At 36.2% G+C, this 21549-nt stretch overlaps 1 protein-coding gene across 1 annotated transcript in view; it reads left to right on the top strand.

The window, feature by feature from the left end:
* The window catches only part of DENND1B (DENN domain containing 1B), a gene marked incomplete at its 5' end in the record, with an annotated part of 148918 nt that extends 129034 nt beyond the window's left edge, over positions 1-19884 (top strand). Inside the window, 7 exons of the mRNA XM_027671862.1 lie at positions 20-60; positions 887-955; positions 3086-3142; positions 3914-4024; positions 16545-16624; positions 17672-17888; positions 19080-19884. Of these exons, the coding sequence (XP_027527663.1) occupies positions 20-60; positions 887-955; positions 3086-3142; positions 3914-4024; positions 16545-16624; positions 17672-17888; positions 19080-19628 (1124 nt within the window). The remainder of the gene's footprint in view (positions 1-19; positions 61-886; positions 956-3085; positions 3143-3913; positions 4025-16544; positions 16625-17671; positions 17889-19079) is intronic.
* Positions 19885-21549: the final 1665 nt, after the last annotated feature.

Raw genomic sequence — 21549 nt, 5'->3', positions numbered from 1 at the left:
TTTTACATTTCTATTTCAGGAAATTCAAGATCTTACCAACAGTGGATGCATACAGTGAAGGTATAAACTTGGTTAAGTAATTATGCTGGCTACCTTGTCCTTTAAGCCTTTATCCTTTTTCTTACATCTATGTAATGGTAAAAGTTTGTTCATTTGTGAGGAAAATGTGTGTTCTGTAATAAATAACATGTCTATGGTATATGCAATAATTTTGTGAGTTTTCTTCTTGAAGATTTAAAAAACCACAAAAGTCCCATACAAAAAACAAATGGCAAAATGCATGAGGTTTTTCTCTCTGTATAGTTAAAGATTTCACTGCTTTCTGTATCATGTTACATTCCATAACTGTGAATTAGGTGTGACAGTACAATTTGATATGAAGTTTATCACTTCGAGTAAATAGCAATTCTGTTAATTTGGATTCGTGCAGTTTGGCTAGCAAAAGACCCTGGGTATAACCTTGTTATTCTGCAGGATTAGTAAAATATATTATTTTAGATTAAGAGAATTCTTGTGTGATTAAATGAGATAGTTCTTTCCGTGGGGTCAAAGTATTTTTTAGTCGCATAATAAATATGATAGGAACACATGAAAAATAGCCTTAACTTCTGAATTGATTTTGAAATGGTAACAGTGAATGAAGAACAAGAATACATCATTCTGTTAGAATGCATTGATAAATGTGTCAGCCGTGGTAATGACGTACTGTAACCCTTGTGTGGCTGCAGACAGCAGGTTGGAGAGGAAACACAGCTGTGGTTGCTCTTACCCATTTAAAAGGAAGATTGTTATTTCTTCACAGCACGCTGTTTATTTTTCCTTGCTGTTGTCTTAAGGTTTGACTTGTGTTAAAATGTTGCTAAAATACATTTTTTGTGCATTTCAGAAAGGCGGTGCACTGATCAACACAGCGATGACCAAAGCCACTCCGGCTGTGAAAACAGCATATAAATTTGTGAGATCATCTATTTCAAATAAATAATACATAAAAATACTGCAACTTCCTACAACCTCTTGTTCTTCCTGAATGCTTAAAAACCTAAGCATTTTTTAAATGTATTGCAGAAAAGCACTTCAGCCTTTAGAAAGTGTCTAGCTTTGCTTGTTTTCTCATCTAGCGCTAGGATTTAGAGTTGATTCAGTGTCTTCCAGGTAGCTTGTACATAAAAATAGAGTTTTTCAAAGCATTAGTGCACTGGTTTTGTTTCAGTTTTAATACACACTAGAAGCTTATTTGAATATCATTTAGCTATTTGATACACAGCTGCAATTTTGCTTTGGCACTAAGTGCTGCACTGTTGAAAAGATGTGGTAAAGCATCAGTAATGTGTGCAGCAAATCATCTGCTCTTTTAAAGATGGTATTGGAATACTCATGTTTAACTGGATTTAGTGCTTATACTTTTGATGTTAAAAGATCTTGTTTTCGAAGACTGCTGAACCAGTAAAACATGTGAGACTATACGGTATTGTGCAGTCTGGTGAAACAGCAATAGTATAAAATGAAGTGGGAAGTATTTTAGGGTTGCTTTTTTAATATATGGGAAGAGAGTTTTGGCTTCCTTTTTGCTTTTCTAATTGTTTCACTAGTTGGATGCATAATAAGTAGTCCTGAAATAAATCAGAAAACCAGTCTAAGCTGGTGTATTTTCAGTAAAGTTTTCAAACAGAATTTTTAATTTTACATCACTTGACAAACACAGCAGTCATGGAGAGATACAGGTAAATAAATTAAATATACTTCATATTCATGGACTCATTTATAATTTAAAAAGTGGTTCATTAACAGGTTATCTGCAAATTATTCATCTTAATTTGCACTATCTTAGACGGTGGTTACATGATCTTCTCCCAGCCTTCAATTTTGATAATTATGTCCTTGATAGTAAAGGTTCTTCAAAGTGAACTTCAGGAAACACTAGTAAATTTTTGAGGATCCATGTGTGTATGGTATTCATATTTATACCCCATTTGATTTCTTATGTTGTTGCCCTTTATGGAGCCTGCTACTAGAGAAATGAAATATGGATTTCTTAATTGTTAGATAACCGGTTGGTAGTTTTGAGTAATGTGCTTGGTACCATCCCTCAGAGTTAGAACAAAGCACTCCAAAATTCATCTAAATGCTGTGAGCATGATCTGGAAAGTTTAAAGTGGCTTTCAGGTTAGCATTTGCTACATGGCACCCCATTGGACTGTTAATGAGCTTATGGATGTATGATTTAAGGATCAAAAAGACTCTCTGACCTCTTGATTCAAGAAAATTATTTTGTTTTTCTGAATTGCCACGTACAGAAAACCATTGAAAAAATAGGTAGTTTCCAGATATTTATGGCCTTAAATATATTTTTTAAAGTCCTGCTTTCAAGACAACCTTGAAAACTTCTGTAGTTTTTACCTTTTCTTCTATTAGGGTTAGAGTTTTTGATGTTGTGCCCCCCCCTTTTTTTTTCCTACTCCTCCCTTTTCTCTCTCAAATGTTTTTTAGCATAAGAAAATGGTATTCTGTATTGAAGAATATTCTTGGCTGTTTTCTATGCAACTGTGATCCTTGTCTGCCTCTTTTAATGCATACAGAATTCTCCCCTAAATAGCAGCACTATGCTGTTCAGCAACACTGGGCAAAATCTCCATCTGCATATGAAATCACTTCATTTCTCTTAAGATTGATGTTGCCCTGCAAGTTGCCAGACTGGAACACTGTAGCAGTCATCTTAAAATCTTAGCATTTTTTCAACGTGCTTTACTGCTAAAATGCCCTTTCAAATTTAAAGGAGAATTTCAAATAAAGAAGTGATGTATATGACCATACTTAGCCTGTCCCTAGTAATAATGGAAGATTTTTGAGTATGTATGTTTTCACAGCATTGGCATGCATGTACTGAAAAAAATCCTTAAATATACAGACAAAGCATGCATATAAAAAAATATAGTGACAGTGCATGTTTGAAATTTGTCACAAAGGTTATTGCTTTATATCACCAGGTGTTTAAAAAAAAAGGTAAAATAGGTATGGCATCATAAAGCATGTTCTGTGACTACAGCCAGTGTCTTGCAGAGCTACTCAAGTCCTTTTCTTTCTCTAGGCAAAAAACCAGGCAAGGCAAGGAATAAAAGAAGTGAAGAGTAAGTTAAAACACAAGGTATGTGGTGCACTTTTTACTTTCTTACATTGCTTCCTGTATCAGTTTGAAGCTTATATGTTACAAATCACATGAGATTTGTGTTTTTAATGACTTTTGAAATATGCTTAGCCCTTTGTTCAACAATACATTTTTCATAACGAGCCCTCTGGCAACTATCTGTCATTCTATGCATCCACTGAATAATCTCTTTATTGTTTGCATATTTTATCATAGAACAACAGAGGTCTTCAAAGATACATTAAGAGGATGTATGTTTTCATAAAGTTGATTGCTTTGATATCACAATCCCAGCCTTTGCTTCAAACTGAGAATTTGAGATGGGAAAGTCTTGCAGTACAATGTATTTCAGAAAGTGTAGTTGTCCAGTTTTAGTTTTGCAAGATTTTTGAACAATAGCAGTGTTTAGAGACAAATGAATAGTTTCATTAGAAAAGATGTTTTAGGCATTTTATAGCTGCTTTTCCCATTCAAAATTTTGTTTCCACTTAAGATTTTTCTGTATGGAGAAGGAACCATTTTTTGGACAACTTTTATGCTATTTTAAGAAAAATTTCAAAAATATTTGAACAATTCATCTTTTAAATGACAATGTGTGTAATCCAGTGTCTTGAAAAGCTAAATTTGATTTTCTTACTACAGATGGTATTTTCATGACAGTAATAGATTGTGGCAAGATCATTTTGAATGCATTCTGCATGCATAATTTGGAGGGTATGTTTGCAGATAGTGATTATAAATAAAGGAATTTAAATCTGTTTTGTTGCATAGGAGAGTGAGGAAGAGTATGGAACTTGCAGTGCTGGTGCAGTACAGAATGTTCCTATCTACACATCACATTATGAGAAAAGAACAAGCTCAGAAAAACGAAGACTGGCACAGGTAAGACACCTGAAACTTCTGTTCATATTCACATGCATATGGGGAATTTCTTTTGCCACTTATAGTAGTGTTTTGCTGAATTTTTTTTAAGATTATTTTACTGTCTCTGATGAGATAGTGTGATTAAAAGGCTGTGTTTGTGGAAATACTGCTATGCTACTTGTATGAAAAAAATGCTATTTCTCTTTCATCCCTGTTGAGAGGGGAAAGAACATACTTATAAGTATGGATTTGGGATTTAGTTTTTAAATACTGTTTTTGATAGAGGCTTCTCACAAAAAAATCATTCTGGTCTATTCACAGACCTCTATTAAGCTATCTTTTTTAGTTTCTTATGGTGAGACACAATAATTTTGTGTTTCTAATAAATTGTTTTGGCAGCCATATGGCCTTTAACCTTGCTCAGATCATTATTATTTATTATTTTAATAATAAGTCAGCTAGTTAATACAGTGCCAATGTCTTGGCTTTTGTTCTCTAATCCTTTCTATTCTAGATTTGAAGTAACAGGTGTAGTGTCTCAACTTTGGCAAGTGTTTTAATGTTTTTGGATTCAGTTTGACAGTTTTATTTCAAAGATATCAACAAAATAGGTTTTGTAACACTTTTTTCTACAAATTATTACCCGCGTACATACATATTTTTAATATACAGGTGTTTATTTTTACATTACATTGTTATTGCATGTTTTTAATATGTTATATATGGATTTTTAATGCCTGTATCTTCCTCATATGAAAATTAAGTCTAGAAATTCAGTCCGGGTGATCTAACAACATTAATTTTTTTGCTCTAGGTATTGCAGCAATAAAAATCTGGATTGTCTGTTTAATGAATTTGATTTTGAATTAATTTTTATCAGTAATAAAGTTTGTGAAATTTAACATAGAACTTATGCAGATTATTGCTAAATGATGGTGAAATTGTACATTAGTATTAAGTAATTTTTAGTAGGGTTATAAATAAAGCAAAGACTTTCTGCTTCATTGATGTGGTAGTGCTGCCTAGTGTTATGTACAGGAGTCTAGGGATACAAAGGGATATAATTTACCTTGGTACAATTAAACATTTCTTTTGAAGGCACGTGTTCAGACAGAACAATTTAACTTCTGTATATTTTTGTGTTCATACAGCTATATAGTGCTAAATCCTATAATCTTTGCTGTTTCTACAAGTTGTCTTTTAGCCTTGAAAATAAGGCAGGAGTGAATATCTGTCCGTAGCTGTTTGCACATGTACACACACATGTTAACGTGTGTGCATACACACATACAAATCCATGTACTTAAATAGGGTTTATTCATTAGCAAAGCTTGTAATAACAGCCCTGTGGTTTTGCCCTGCTGCAAATGAAGGTCCCTTGTTTTCTCCCCAGCCCCAAATGTCACGTGAACCCAGTGGGCAGGAAGGAGCACATGGGGATTGCTCTCCAAGAACTCCTTCAATCCTCACTCATGCCATTCCCTCTTTTTCCTGCCCCCCCAAAAGCAAACAAACAAAAAGGTTTTTAAAAAATAAGTCTACTGTTGCTACTCTTCTTTTTATTTTTATTCTTTGTGTTTGAATAAGATTACATAAATACAAGTTCTTTATTAATAAGTGGTGATTTTAAACTTTGCGTCCAAAAATATATATTTGTATTCACAATGCGTGTGTATGAGAGAGTGTTTGATCTAGTACTGAAACTACTGTTTAAAAGAAGTGAATTTCAGTGCCATTGTTGTCAGATTTAATCCTTTTTCTCTTTATCCTGCAATAACTCTTTATCCTGCAAATGAACCTCTCCACCCAGATTTCTAAAATGATGTCCACGAGTGTCTATATCAGTATAAGGATAGTGCTAAAATAGGGTTCATGCAATTTGATACATATTTAAAGTAAGGATCAGATATTGATTAAGTTGTTATGTCAGTGTACTGGAATATCACCCCAAAACCTAAATAAACAATGAACAAAAGAGAGAGATTGCTTTTAATAGTCACCTTGCTTCCAAACAAGAGGCATCTCTGCACTTTATTACTATTTCTTCCATACTGAAACATTTAGAAAATTGTAAATATAAAGAATTTGGTGTTACATTTTATGTCATATTAGATGCATGCATTGAGCTTTTTGTTCTCCACTTCTTGGAAACAGTTAAATTTAAATACTAACTAATAGTACCTGAGATGCTGTAAAACATATTTATTTTGAAAAGTTGTGTATGATATGAAAGTTTACTCCACTGAGAAAGATTATTTTAAAAATAACAGGATTTTGGGGTCTGAGAGGATGTTTCCTTTACAATAAAAAGTGAATCTTCTTTTACCCCAACAAATAGTAGTTTGTATATGGGTCTGCTAATTAGTACGGTTATTTCCTGTTTTGTTGATGAGGCTTTAATAAATGTCAAGGGTACAGCCATGAAGATCTCCCAATTAGGCTTTGCGTTTGTAAAACCCAACCCCTTTGCTTTTGTGTGAAGATGACAGTTCCAACTGCAGCCTCAGCCTAACAGGGCTCAAGGGAAAGGATACTTCTCTGGTTTTATTGAAAACAAGGCCAGTTTGGCCCAGGGAGAATACCAGCACTGGTCACAGTGCAGAGCCATTTTTAACAATGAATATTTACTAAGCTTTATCACTGCTGTCATAGTGGCCTTATTGTATTTTTTTTTAACAGATAAGCAATAGACTTAAAAAAAAATTAGCAGTAAATAAAAAAAAAAGTATAGCGTATAAAGTAGCTGTCAAAACCTAATCAGAGGATAAATAATTAAATGTGCTATTGCAAACCGTAGTGATCAGCTTGCCCTCCTATAATTTCCATTTTGCGAGTCTTTCCTAAAAAAAAAAAGGAGCTGAGGGGAGTGCACTCCTACGTGCCCGTGTGCATGCGCGTGTGCGCACACAATTAATCTGTGCCTCAGATGAATCCTTCTATCTCTGTAATATTCATTTGAGCTTCCCCTTGCTTAGGTTCGCTCTTCTAGGCTTTTTATATGTGTGCGAGCTTAACTATATTGCAAGTCAACATTAACAGATGGATTGCCCTAAGCAAGGGAAAACCACAACAACAAAAATCTAGTGAAAGTGGAGGATTGAAGCTTTTTATTGTTAAGCCTTATTAAAACCTTGGCATGTGCACTGCTGTTAACTGTTTCATGCCTAGAGCTAATAATATGTCTCTGGTATTTTTTATCTCTTGCATTAATAAGGGATGTAGAAGGTATAAGAAATCACCAGCTAAAATTTTTGAAACAGAAATTAATGCAAGCATGAGACCGCTTCAACACTGCAGTATCTTCCCAATGATGTTGCTGAATTACTTTAACTATTGATGAGAAGGGCACAGGAGGGCATGTATTAGACTGTAGTGCATTCAGTTTTTGCATAATCTGTTTTAGTTCTGTTTCATTATATACTCCCAGGTAATGCAGGTTTCTGTGTACGCAGGGGCCTAAATGCAGTAGGAGCTCTGTAAAATTGTTCCAAATTAATATGTAATTAAAAAGAAAATGTGTTTATTATGATCCTGGTTAGAATGCCAGGAAGACCAGTTTGATTTCATGAATATGATCTTTGTAATTTTGCTGTTATGTTAGGTGTTAGGGTAGCTTATTGAAAGTGGAGCATTTCAGGATATCAATAGTCCTAATGTATTTTGTGGCTAATAAAACACTCTTGAAGATTTGCAGAATACCGAATAAGAGCTACCAGTTCACTTTGCAATTAGTAAGTTAGCAATGCCCCCTTGTCTCTAAGGAAATGTATGTAATAGTATGTGCCTAAAGGTACTACAGGTATCTTGCATCTGTAATGGAAATCGGCATTTGGATTCTAAGTGTGGATTTACCAGGAATCCCTGTGTGTCAGCAATACTTTAAATGTTCCTATATTGAAGATACCAAGTGAACTATTCGTCATGACTTTGCAGGATCCAAATACAGTGACTAAGAAGGTATTAAAAACACTTTTGCATAAGGTAATAAAAGCCAACTTAGACTAAACTTTTTTCTTGGTATGCTCACATAGAAGAGAACTACCAGTTTTTAGTCTTTTTTTTTTTTTAAAGCATATTGCAAATGGAGCTTTTTCACTTTTATTGAAGTATATCCTAGTAAGTATACAATGTAGAATTCAGCTTGCAGTAGGTATACTTGGCATCTGTTCAACAAAGATAGCAAGTGTCAAGCAGGAAGATGTGTTCAGAATAACCTTACCTTCAGGAGTGCCCCATTTATCAATATCCCTACAATGGCCAGTAAAATAAATGACATAATCATTAGCTACAAAGGGCTTCTAGTAACTGATTACCCTCCTAACCTGAAAAAGACTGTGAGAGTTGGCTGTTCTGAATACTTTTTTTTTTTTTACCAGTAATGTAAGAGAGGAGATGACATACTTGTGATAATGCAGTGCTGAATATACTGAGTATTCTGTATAAGGTGACTTCCTTTTGGAAAAAAAAATCCACAAACAGCCCCAAAATGATTTCAGAAGCATAAAAGCTCTGATTAAGGGCATTTGCCTGTATTTGTATTCAGATAATGTGCTTGAGATCACATCTATGCCTACCATCCACAGATAACACTGATTATGTTACTGGAGGTCTCTTCTGCTCTAATTGTCTAAAATATTATAAATTGACAGATGTCATAAAGTAAGAGCTTTTTTAAAATGTAAATCACATTTTGTAAATAAAAAGTGAAATACAGCGTTGAAGTAAGCTTCGGTTGATCAGTAAATTCTGATTCTTAGCTAATATGTAATTTGAAAATATTGTAGATATCATTAACTTCCTTTAATTTGGAGAAAAATCTTTTGTCTTGGTGTGTCAAGTAAGATCTCTTTATTCTGCAAAACAGTCAGATTTCCTTTTAATTAAAAATGAAAAAGCTATGCAGCCAAAATTCAAATTGTAGATTACGAGAGTGCCCTCTCGTGGCGCCGGTACCTTTTTGAAGAGTTGGAGGCACATGTTTCCTCTGCCTCGTGCAAGCCTTGCTTGTTACAATAGAAAACCTCTCAGAAATTAACCGGTACTTCCATTATTTTTGTTAAGTGAAATAGTACCTGGATTTTGTGCAAAGTAAGCATTTAGATGCTTTCATGTATTGTGCATAATATTATTTTCCAGAATAGGGAGTAATAAGCTACCAAGGAGAGGCAGAATTACAACATTGCTCACTGCTCCCCCCTGCCCTCTCTGCTAAACAGAGACGGTGACATTCTGCAGCAGAGTTCTGCTCTTCCTTCTGCACCCATAAACAAGTGTAAACCTTGTGGCTACTTGTCTCCCAGTTTTGCAGTAAAACATCATTTGAGAAACCTCTGCACAGATTACCATGCTTTCAGTTAAAAAAAAAATAAAAATTAAAGAAATGGGAAGTTAGGATAATGGCCAGGAAATCACTCTGGAATTTTTTGTTACCCTTTGAGCATTTTGTGGAATGCTTGGTTTTTCAAGGCAAAGTCATCACCATATCTACCTCTGATCTTAGTGAAAGAAAAATTTATTCAAGCAAGAACTTCGCAGGTGCTGTTCCTGACTATTATTGTCCCCTGCTTAAGTTTTTTAACAAATAGAAAGACAGCCTTTCTGAGGGTCTTTTCTTCTACAAACAAACACACCATACTGGTATGTTTCCAGTGTTTGCTTTTTCTGAAGTATATGAAAGAAAAATGCTGTCTCACCTTTGAAACTGGATTAACCTTTCTCTCCTTAGTAGTTAATTGAAATAACCGGATTAAATTTTTCATCAGGAGAATTTATTGACGTCTTCATGTAACGGTGGTGTCTTCTGCTTTCATTTACTGTGTGTCTTCTGTCTTCCACGGGTCACATTTTGGCTCCCCCAAAGCAGGGAACCAGAAGAGCTGTCAGACAATGTTTGAGGTCTGCATCCCAACTTCCATGTTTCTTTTGCCTTCTGGCCTGAAGCACCACTTTACATCTAAAACTTCAGCTCTAGTACTGTATGTTCCCTAACCTTTTCTTTCTCTCTATAATCCTGTACCTTAGAATTAAAAAAAAAAAAAAAGGGATAAAGAAGTTCAATTAAAGAAAAAAGTTTGGCTGGGGGCAAAAGGAGAGAGAATTAAAAGATACAGGAAAAGCCTTTGCTACAGGGATCTCAGCATCTCTGGATGTGAGAGCTCAGATTCGACCTGTCTAATTTTAGACACTTCTGAAATGCTGAAGTTATTAGCTGCAGTGCTGCCCTAGGCTCTTTATGTAGTAAGTGGAGAGAGAGGGACATGACCAAAGGGCAACTCAACCCGCCTAGAATCTAGACTGCATCCTGATGACGCCTCTATCCTGCTGTTAATTTTCTAATTTTGGCCCTAAAATATCTAAAATTAGTGAGTAGCATCCAAATTCAAGTGCCAGCCATATTCACAGCACCTTGCAGAGAAAGACCTTCTTTATTGAGCAGAAGACTGGTGTCAAACAGAAGGAGGGACTTCTCTTTTTTAATTCTTCTGGTTGGGAGCCTTAAACAGTCTAGAGACGTACTTGGGGTCAATATTTCTGTTTCTAAGGCGCAGTCTTTTTTTCCCTGCTAATGTGATTAGTTTGTCTGTTTCAGGCTTCATACAGAGCTTCCCTCAAATAGGTTCTTCCACTGTCCATAGGTCTGATGGACAGAGTTCAGTGTTTCTGAAGTCTGGAGGTATAGAACGTTTGTCTTTATGATCACATCCACATTGTACATTTCAACTATAGTATTTTTGTAAGTTTTCCTCTGAGAAAGTCACACACGATCAGCAAACAGTGCTCCCAGCAGTGATTTTACCATGCGATAGTTCTGCTGATGTCAGGGTATGATGCCTATTTTAACCAAAAGATCTATTTAAGTTCCAGCCAGGCAAACTGGCTTTACGGCTCTTATGATTCATTAAAGTCACACATGGTGTACCTGAGTTAATTCCAAGTCTCTCGACTTTCCTGTTACCTCAAACCCGTGTTCCCTTTCCTGCCTTTGTGCATATAAACATTTATGTGACTTTGTGCATATGGACACCTGATTAGTTTTTCCTTTTCTGACACATGTTCTTCCTTATCTCCTTACTCCTGTCCTCAGTGCTCCATTCTGTCATTTTCCTTCCATCACTGAGTGTACCTGGGACATTAATAACCATCAGAAGGGAAAATATGTGATATTTTTCTCAGTTTTTGTAACTGGAAATTCCGCCTGGTTAATCTGATTCTTAGAATCATCCCCCCAAAAAAATGAGCTGCTGGCTTTAGTTGTTGCAAATGGCACTGCAAATCCCCACGTCCTATTTTAAAAGACTAACACTTGTGCTTGTTGCCAATTAAAATGGAGCCAGGCTGCCTTCGGATGGTGCACTCTTTGCAGCTAGAATGATGTGTGGCATGGTGCCACAGTGCATCATCAGCTGAAAACAGGCACTTTAGCTAAGAATAGCCTCTGTGCCATTGAGAAAAACGAGCGGGATGTGGCTGCTTGGAGGTGATGCCTGAATGTGGGCAGTGGGGAGCCTCGGGCTGATTTAGGGAGCTCAAGCTTCCTGAGGGAAAAATGGCCTGCGATTCTTCAGGGAAAGTGGAAGTTTACTTGTTTCTTTGGAGAAAAACAGACTATTTTTGAAAAATGTTTGCAGAAGCATGACTAATTATTAAAAATTAAAAGCAGCATTATGAAATTCTCCAGTGATACCCGTGTTCAGGTGTCCTTGTATAAAATGTATGGAGCTTAGAGTTTGTTCATTTTTTCAATTCAGAACATAAATAATTAGTGTTCTATCCATGACTAAGTATCTCAACAAATTTATCACCCTTACTTATAATAAATCCCACCTCAGCACAGATACTAATGTTTCTTTACCTTTGCCATAGTCAGTGGAGGTCTCTGTGGTGTTACAGCATACTTGTAATTTCAAAGTACTGTGCCTGTACACATATTTCTGGTTGTCTGTATCTCTAAACAGATTTTGGGGGATTTCCTGCTCTTGCAGACTCCTTATTGTCACAGAAAAGGATTTTTATCTGTCATTGGGAAGCTACTTATTTTGTTTATCTCTGTTTCCCTATCATTTTAACAGAATCTCAGAATTGATGATATTTTCATGGCATACAGCTGTGGATGTTTCCAACTGCTTTATGTTCTTTCAAATGCATCATCTATATCTGCATCTGTTAAAGCAGAGGTGGTTTCTTTCCTAGGAAGGATGAAGCTTTTTTTTATATATAACATTAATAGTTTTTAAATTTTACTGAGTCCTGTGCTATAATAATAATGCATATGTGTATATATATATATAAAAAAATATGGTCTCTTAGATAATATATATCAGAGCATTATTGTTTAGAAATTGTACTTCTTTTTTATCTCTCCTTTCCTTTTCCTTTCATTAGTCTCAGCTCTTGTGGAGTGTAATGTGAAGTACCTTCCTGTGATTCATCACTTTAAGTCACAGTGTTTAACCGGAAAGGAAGGCGACAGGTTGTGCTTAACTAGAAAGTTTGATTGAGAGATCTTTTGCTTCCCTACTGGATGGAGCCCTAATTATATCTGTGATTTGGTTGTAGAGGAGGATGGGTAAAATAAAATACTGAATCATAAATAACAGCGGACTTGTATTTATTTTGCTTTCTCATACTGAATTAATAATCTCTAAATTTGTAAGAAAAAGGAAACAGTACTTCATAGATTTAAAACATTGTATGTATTTTAATTTTCTTGAAACTTTATATGTGTTGATGCATTGAGTAGCCAGTAAATGTGAAATTGTATGTGTGCTGCCATTTATCAAAAGATTGTTTTTCACTTTGAGGACAATTAACAGCAGCAACCTTGTTAAACTTCCTGCCTTAGTATCAATCAATAAGCACTCATTCCCAAAAGCTGGACTTCTGAAAGGTCTAGCATTATATAAAAAGCTGACATTTCAAAGACTGACTTTCATGCCCAATCAAGAATGTAACCATCTTACATTTAAATCCTCTTGCATTCATGTATTTTGGCATTTTTATGCCAAAGCAGTACATTTTGTGAGGCTACCAGCAAGCAGAAGAGAACAGTTTAAGGACTTATTCTCACTTTATTTGGTTCTACCTGTATTTATACCATCAGCTGCTTCCTTTCCTTATTTCAGTGATCAGCAATTGCTGAGCTCTGTGAAGGTTGCAGACTGCTTGCACAAGGAGATTTCAAAGTGGGGCAGAAACCAAAGAGGATGTGTAGGGTGTATACAGAAAGGTTATATAACCTCACACCGTCTGGAGTTGTTCCTTTGCTGCACTTTAAAGGCTTGATGGTTCAGCGGTGGCTTGTGGAGAGTGTGAGCTTGTTGTCTTTAAGTGTGTTGAACTGTCTTACATTCTGAACAAGATGAGAGATGGAATCTTGTGGTGCAGTGTACCTGAAGATGAGAAAACTTAAAACCAGCAAAAGTTGAATCCCTGTCCATATTTTGGTATAAAGTAAATACATTAAATAATAGATTTATTATCTGAGCAGAACAAGTTGGAAGAAGCAAAACAATTGAGTAGTTGAAAGAAGTTTTTTCCTTTATTTTATAGAAGAAAACATGACAGCAGTCTATTAAGACTTTATAAAGTTCTGGTGCAGCAAGAAAGGAGTGTTGCCGTATCATTTCTTGTGGTAATAAATTTAAATGGTCTGGTTGTGATTAGAATGCTAATCAGGAAGGAAGCAGAAGTCTGTCCTTTTTTCATAAAGAGGTATAAAAAAGGTTACACACTTCAAAATGTAGAAAAGACAGAAATTAAAAGCTTAAATAACTGCAAACAGCAGGGTACGTCAGTAATGGAAGGACTTCTTAAATGACTCTGACAGCTTTTGCAGGTGCACGTACTCTGTCACTTTGCCTAGTGGAACATTGAAAAAGTTTTATGGCTTTCCTTTTGGAATTTATTAAGGGTTTCTTTCTTTCTTTTTCTTTCTTTGCAAAGTAGTCTGGACATACCCCTCCCTTGCAGTCGTTTTTATTACAGCTCCTAGAGGAAAGTCACCTATTCAAAAACATATGTTGCTTGTTGTCTCCGTGGCTAGCTCACAGAGTTGTAAATGCTGGAGAAGGTTGTTATTTACAGCCAAATATTTTCCTTTCCTTCCCCCCATTTTTTTTCTTTGTATGTAAATCCCATTTAATTTAATTTAGTTTTTGAAAGTCTCCCTGTATAATTTTATAATATAGCCCTGAACATTTAAATTGGTAACAAAAATATTTTTTCAAATACAGATTCTGACCATCAGGAACTAGAAGTTCTTGGTTTTGGGGGAGATTTTAGGTTTATCAACATGCTCTGTTACATTCCTTTATATGATATTCTTGCTTTCATTAACACTCTTGCATAATACTGTCTGTAGGTGCTCTGAGGGGCCACTGCTATGCCTGTGATGTTTGCTGAATCTAATGAATTTTATTCAGTTCCTGTTTCTCAAAGACACAACTTTTTTTCCTTTTTTCTTTTTTTTTCCCCCCTTTTTTCTTTTTTTCTTGAAGCTTGATATCTGTGCTCTTTGAAATATTATTTATTATTTCAACAAATCAGCAAGTGTCATATTGTAGGATTTTATTCCATTGACAGAGTTAATTCATGTACAGATGAAGTGTCGGTTTTCGTTTTGTTTTCTGAAACTTCTCAACGTTTTTATAGAACCTTCTTCCCTGCAAAATCTCTCATTTATGTTAGTAGAAGTAAATGTGATGGCATCATCTAATTTTGCTGCAGATTGGAGGGTTTTGCCCTCCAAGAGCTAGTTCCAGGTTGGAGTTTTAATTACAGTGAACGTCATGTCAGAATTTTCTTGGGAAAGTGGTTAATTTCCAGTGTTATAGAAACAAAGTATTTTAATTGTCCCAGTGAAGATAAATACTTAAAGCAGCAACTTATAAACTGAAAACAGTGAATGTAGTTGTGACAGTGATCAGTAAAATAACTAATTAGGAGTATCAGTTAAGACAGAGTGGTTAACCTCTCTTTAGTTACAAGCTGGAAAATGATAGATTGCAACAGTGATGGGAATGACAAAAAGAATTCACAAAACTGTGAAAGAGTTCGAAACAGTTTTTCTCTGCCTTCCATCCTATACCTTTTGCTCAGTATGAATCTTAGGGTTTTTTCATGGGCTTTAATATGCTAATAATTCTCTCATTTTCTATCAACTATTAGTTGGTTTAACACACTAAGAACCATATGTTTCCTCTTTGAGAGTGAAGACCTATGGAAAGTGTTATCAAAACTTGCTGCTTTAATTAAATCCTCTCTTGTTGAACAGGAACAAATGTCTCAGTCTATAAAGAGTGAACACTGAGACATTCCTAAAAATAATGGGGGGGGGGAAGTTACAGAGAGCATCCTGGTCTATGTAGAACACTGACAACATCTGTAATAGGTAAGGTCCTGAAATCCTCGCAGTACAAGGTTTTCAAGCTCCTTGTAGTCTGAAATTAAGGCCGTATTTCTTCCCCATCAGGGGCTTGTTGCACATTTAGGCATTTGGTGAACTGCGTGATGAGATGTGGGCAGTAGCGCTTCTTGTTACTCGCTTGATTTTCCTCAAAGTCAGCTAGCACTGTTTTCCCTTTGCACAAATTCTATCCATATGTCTTTAAATTATGATGGTTGTCCAAGGTTCAGAATCTCTTCAGTGGATTGATTGCCTATATAGTTAATCTTTGCAGGTTTTTGATACTTAACAGGTAGAACAGATGTATAGCCCTTAAGACAGTCATTTGCGAAGCCCAAGTGACTAAAATTCCTGATTTAAATGTTCTGGTCAAGAGAGAGAATTTTTCCCAATTATCGTAGAATTCTTTAGCCTGGTTTTATTTGCTAAATAATAATGGGATATAACAGGCTAGTGAGTAGTCCATAGGGTAGTGTGTGAATTTGCAACACACTAGCTAGTCCACACAAAGTCTCCATGGGAAGCTCTGAGTGTACACTGAGTTAGCTGTACTCTACAGTAAATTATCCTGCACAAAGGCATGTTTAGTGCAAAGTTTTTGAGCTGGCATATTACTTACTCTGCAGTCCTGTATAACACCTTAACATAAACCTACCTATGTAAAGAGACTCCTGACTTCTCTTGTATTTGCTTCTTCAAAAGTCCATTTTTCTTTGTGCTCAGTAGATCACATCAACCAAAGCTTGGCAAATGTTTCTATCAGAAAGTACTAAACCACAGTGCTTTTTGTGATATACTTTCAAGAAAGGGTAGCTAGTAGACTTGAGTGATGCTTTTCCTCCAGTAGCCAGTTTTCTCCTAATCAATGCTTTGCATAAATAATAAGACATGCCAGGCTTTGCATAAATAATGAGGCCCTCCATAGACCACGAAGAAAAATAGTTCTCTTTAATTGCTGATGCTTGAGGACTTCACATCCTCTTTAACAACCTTTACAAGACTTGATCGATATGTGGTTTTACTCATCAAGTGCTCAGGGAGTCTTAATAGTAAAGTGGCAGCTAGTCTCCAAATAAGTCGTGCTGAAATAGAAAAAAACAAACAAAATTATAATGCTAATTTTTTGTCCTCCAGACTCGTTTCAACCAGCATCTCAGTAACCAGGATTTTGCCTTGGATGAAGATGATGATGATGAAATGGAGAGAACGAGCAAGTAAGAAGCCTGTTTAGATGTGTATGTATGTATAGGAGAGAGTGTAACTAGTGTTATTCAGCAAAGTCAAGTTCAAGTGATACATTTTGCTCCTATCGAGGCTGCTAGTTTTATTCTTGATCTAGATGATGTCAAGTAGTTTAGGATTTAAATCTGCTTTAAAAACAAGGACAGGTTATTAATGTATTTTCATTATTTCTAGTGTCTAGAAGAGCTTGTTGTAATCTACAGTCTTCACAGACTCCAGATAAAAGGACTACATACACAAAAAACTAGTGAAATAATATTCCTAAACATGGTGGGCAGTAACCTCAGCTAATCTGTTCTTTAAGGCTTGTGTTGTGGTTATGACAATGAGAACTTTTTTGAAGGGTCTGAAAGAGAAATAATGCCTTGTGAGTTTTATATCAAGCTCTTCCTATATGAGAACTAGAAAAAAATCATAAGATGAAACTTAGGCTGCATTGAGGCATTTTCTGAGTTCATGAGTTGATTTTGGATAATGAACCAGATAGGTTTTGATATAAACCAGAAAGGATGCTGAAAGCAAAATCAAGCAGCTTGAGCTGTGATGTACTAGGGAAGAGGGAACTACTGAAGTGTTAAAAGGATATAATCAAAACAGGAAGCCATGGGAAATACCCGTTGTAGCAGTATTCTGGATAGACAGAGATAGGAAAAGACTGTGGTAGAATGGGGGTCTGAGGTAAGGGTATTGCAATGAGCAAGAGAGAATTTAAGAGACAAAAGCACCAGTTCTCAGTGCAGATAAGCAGTACTCCAGTAAGTCTGGTCATGTGATGGAAGAAGGGTTTCAGTATGAGAGTCTTTCCACTAGAACAAAGTGTGTGGTTAGGCCAGGAGACAGCTAATGGTGAGTGCATCTCCACTGATACCATGAAGCTATGTTTAGCAAAATCCTTGAGTAGGAAGAAATTCCAGCTTATTGTTCCCTTTCAAAAGTCTTGAAATGCATTCTCCTTTCAGATGTGGCCATAATAAAATTACTTTTAGGTTCCTGTCTGATGAAAAAGTTTTTGTTTTCAGATTATCATCAGAAGACAGCGAAGAAGCTTCTGCTTACTTTTATGATAGTGATGGTTCTGGTGAAACAGGAATAATTCCTCAGCATCAAGGAGAAATGGACTTGCTTGGGGAGATCCTGGACACACTGAGCACACACAGTTCAGATCAAGGAAAACTCTCAGGAGCAAAGAGCCTGGATTTCTTTAGGTCAATGGATGACATTGATTACAAGACTGCGGTTAGTCTTCTGCTTTCATTTGAAAAATAACCCAAGTCCATTTATAGTGGAATGTTGCATTTGTGGAATCAACAACATGCAGATCAGACACAGCAGCATAGTCCTTAGAACTGCTAGTGTGTCTTCTTAGGGCTACGTAACAGTACTCTCGTGGTGGTCACTGCATGATGGTTTTTCACCAGCCAAGTAATTGGTTACACCTTTGTCCAGTTTACTAGGTCATCTTGGAATGATTTACATATGTAACCGTGAATTGTATAATAATTTACTTAATCAAATAGTTTAGTATTACATTTACCTGTTGAACCTGATATGGCTGGAGAAGGATTTAGTCTTCTTTTTATGCAGTTTAGAAGGTATTTCCATTTTCACTTCACAGCCTTTAACTAGGTGTAGTGATATGGTGATGTTTCCATCTTAAGTCATGGGATCCATCTGGCAATTGCACCCAAAACACTGCTAAAATAGCACTGCAGAGCTTTCTAAGAGGGCTCCTTGTTGCTTTTTTAGGTAGGGTTGTGTAGGTCCTTTAGTGTAAACAAACTGCTTGCCTACAATTTTAAAACCCTCACCAAGTCACTGCTGTGATATTAGCCAAAACAATATTAGTGTTTTTGAATTCCAGTGCATATCAACTGTCCAACATTTACTTTTGCTGAAAGGGATCCTGTAGTAGAGGATTTGTTACTGGAGCAGCAAATACTGATGCAAATACTTATAAAGCTTGTAAAATTTTATATTATGAGTGTCACACGGGTTAGATTAATAAAATGCCCATTTTTGTTTGGCCAAAAACTTTAATATTGAAAGTTGGTATAATTAATTACTGAAGCAAAGAGGAAATGCCATCTGGTTTTAGTTTTAGTCCCCCACCTTCTAATATTATGGGTACAAACCAGAAAAGTGTTCACTGTCAAAACTTCTTGTGCAAGACTGAATAGACAGGGAGACAGAAATCCTTCCTCTGTACCAAAGGTGATCATTAGGATAAGAGACAATGTTCTGGTGAGGAAGTGTAAAAACATTTGTTCTCACATGATGTCTGGGATTGTTGTTTTGTAACACTGAACCTCAAAGGGGATCCATGGTTTAGGAACACATAATATCCCTTACAGTACTTTTGTTTCAGAAATGCCAGTGTAGAGACATTTCTTGTCTCTACATTAACTAAAAAAATGTTTTTTCTTTCAGAACAAGTCAAATGCACCTAGTGAGAGCAACCTTACCCTGCTCTGCAGCAGTGCTAATGATCAAGCAGAGTGGAACCTCGGCCAGGATGACAGTGTCCTCCATGGGAAGCAGCTCCCTCCATCACCAAGGAAGCAAGTTTCTTCTGGTGGCCAGAGAGAATCTCTCACAAGGCTGGAAGAAGAAAAGAGTGACAAAACCCTTATTACTGACAGGATGGACACCACTAGTATGACATCCCCATCTCCAGTACGACCAAGTGCTCAGTTTACTTCCCTAGAAAGTTTCAAAGCAGGCTATTCTTCCTGTAAGTATGCAAAGCAGAACGAAACACTAAGCAATACCTCAGAAGATCAGCTCCCAGGAAGTCTTGCTCAACATCCATCCGTTCTGGTCCCTTGGGAGAAAGATGGGAAGGAAGATGAAAGTCCGGAAGAGGGTGGTCTTCTTCAAGAAGTGGTGTCATTATGTAAACTGAGTTCTGCTTTTCACTATGGTTTAAATATTTCAAAGGATAGCTTGTCCAGCAGTAGCAGTGGAAATAAAACGTAAGAAAACTATGAGAAGAGAAACTTGACTCCCATTAGAAGTTAAAGGGAGACTACTCAGGACTCCATATAACTCCATGTAACATGATAACCAAAAGATGAAAAAGGAATAAGAGATCTAAGTTATGAAAATAATTCTCTTCAGTTGAGTATGCATTTTCTGCCATTGGGACATCTGCTTCTACGTTTACTCAGTTCATTTGTTGGCTGTAGTTAGGTCCAAAAAATGAAACTAAATATATGAATGCACTCTTAAATCAGGTACTAGTTAGTCTCTGTGTTAAAAATACAGCAAGTGTATGGTGCTTCCTAGCATTTGCTTCCTCTAAGCAGCAGTAAAAGTGTCGCCTAACAGGTAACCAGGTTTTGAAGGTACTCTGTTAATCCCAGTAAGCGTGAAATGAACCAAGCCATCTGATTTGTCTGAAATGTACAAATGTTAATATTTGTAATGAATAATAATTGCCTTAATCTTTTGAGAAGAGGTTTAACTATCTTAGAAGATGAATGCAAATCTACAAAACAGCAATAATGATTTTCCATGGCAGGAATTTGCTTCAGCAAAGGTGGGGGGGGAAGGAGACTTTTTTTAGAATAAGGAATTTCTTGTGAATATAACTTGGAACTTACTCCAAACTAAAACTGTGGCTCTGTCTTCCAGACTTCAAAAAGGTAGCGCATGGTTTTCTCTCTTCTATAAAGTACATGAAGCGCTGGATTATAATGTGACATTTATCAACTTCTGTTTACAACTAAGACACTTTAAAGACATATTATCTGGTTTCCCTAGGTAGACTATTTCACCTAAAAATTTCAGAAAGGAAAGTGTAAGTGGAACTGATAGATTTCTATTATATTTTATTTTCTGCAGTTTAATAGTTGGAAAACTGATTTGTGCCTAATTTGTAACACTTGAAAACTAAAATTACAGATTCAATTTGATTCTGCATATATCCAACTCTCATTTTAGCCAAGTTGAACAACCAAAAATCTCTTTCTAAATTAAGTGAAGGAGAATAAATGGACTTGATGTATATTGTATTTAGAACAAGAATTTTTGCTTCTTCTGGCAGTGTTCCTGGGGAATATTTGGATATTAAAAGTGAAAATTTTTGATTCTGTACGGAGCAGCTCTTTTATGTTTTTTTTTTAGTTTTATTCCTCTTTTCTTTTTCCACCTCACCATACATACCTTGGCCTCCACGCTGGCTCAGGATAGAGAAACCGTTAGATCAGTTTCAACAGATTGGAATTGTCAGCCTTGAAGGATATTTGTGGTGCAATTGGTAGAAGTAGCATGTGAGTATAAAATGAACTCTGCCGCGGTCCGAAGAGGGGATGGGACACGAGGAAGGGTGCAAGTAGAATGCCGTCTTCACGTGTGCCCCCTGTCTTTTTTCAGCTCGGGCGGGGAAAGGGCCAGAACATAGGGCGGAGCATGAGACAGACAAGCAGGGGAACAAACCAAGATAGGGACATGGACAAAAGGGGGAGGAGTGGAGGAAGCAGGGAGCAGGCAAACTCATGGCAAGCCTGGGCATGACCAGGTTGTGCACTGTGTAGTGTGAATACAATGAAACCACATAATAACAGTAAAGTCCATATGATAACTGTAAGGTCCATATAATAAAGTCCTGCCAATTGCTGTATGCTTTTCTCCACGCCTGGAACTGCTCCCATCCTGAATCTTGCTCCTTCACAGAACTCTACCTGAGAAGAATGTTCTCCTGCTCTTCTAAGTTACGTTAGAAACCTTTTTTCTTTTGTTCCATCTTTGGCACAAGCGACTTGTCTTAATCTCAGCATAGGCTTGAGCGAGTGCATTCATGGGGTCAGTGTTTGGATCAGATTGTGCTTTAGTACCTTAATAGCAATTTGTAGCAAAGTTTAATATCAGTTGCCTCATTGAGATTTATTAATTAATT

Source organism: Neopelma chrysocephalum, unplaced genomic scaffold (assembly GCF_003984885.1).
Source record: "Neopelma chrysocephalum unplaced genomic scaffold, ASM398488v2 Primary Assembly neopelma1_97222, whole genome shotgun sequence".
In the NCBI taxonomy this organism is placed as follows: domain Eukaryota; kingdom Metazoa; phylum Chordata; class Aves; order Passeriformes; family Pipridae; genus Neopelma; species Neopelma chrysocephalum.
This window is presented reverse-complemented; position numbering and strand designations above follow the sequence as displayed.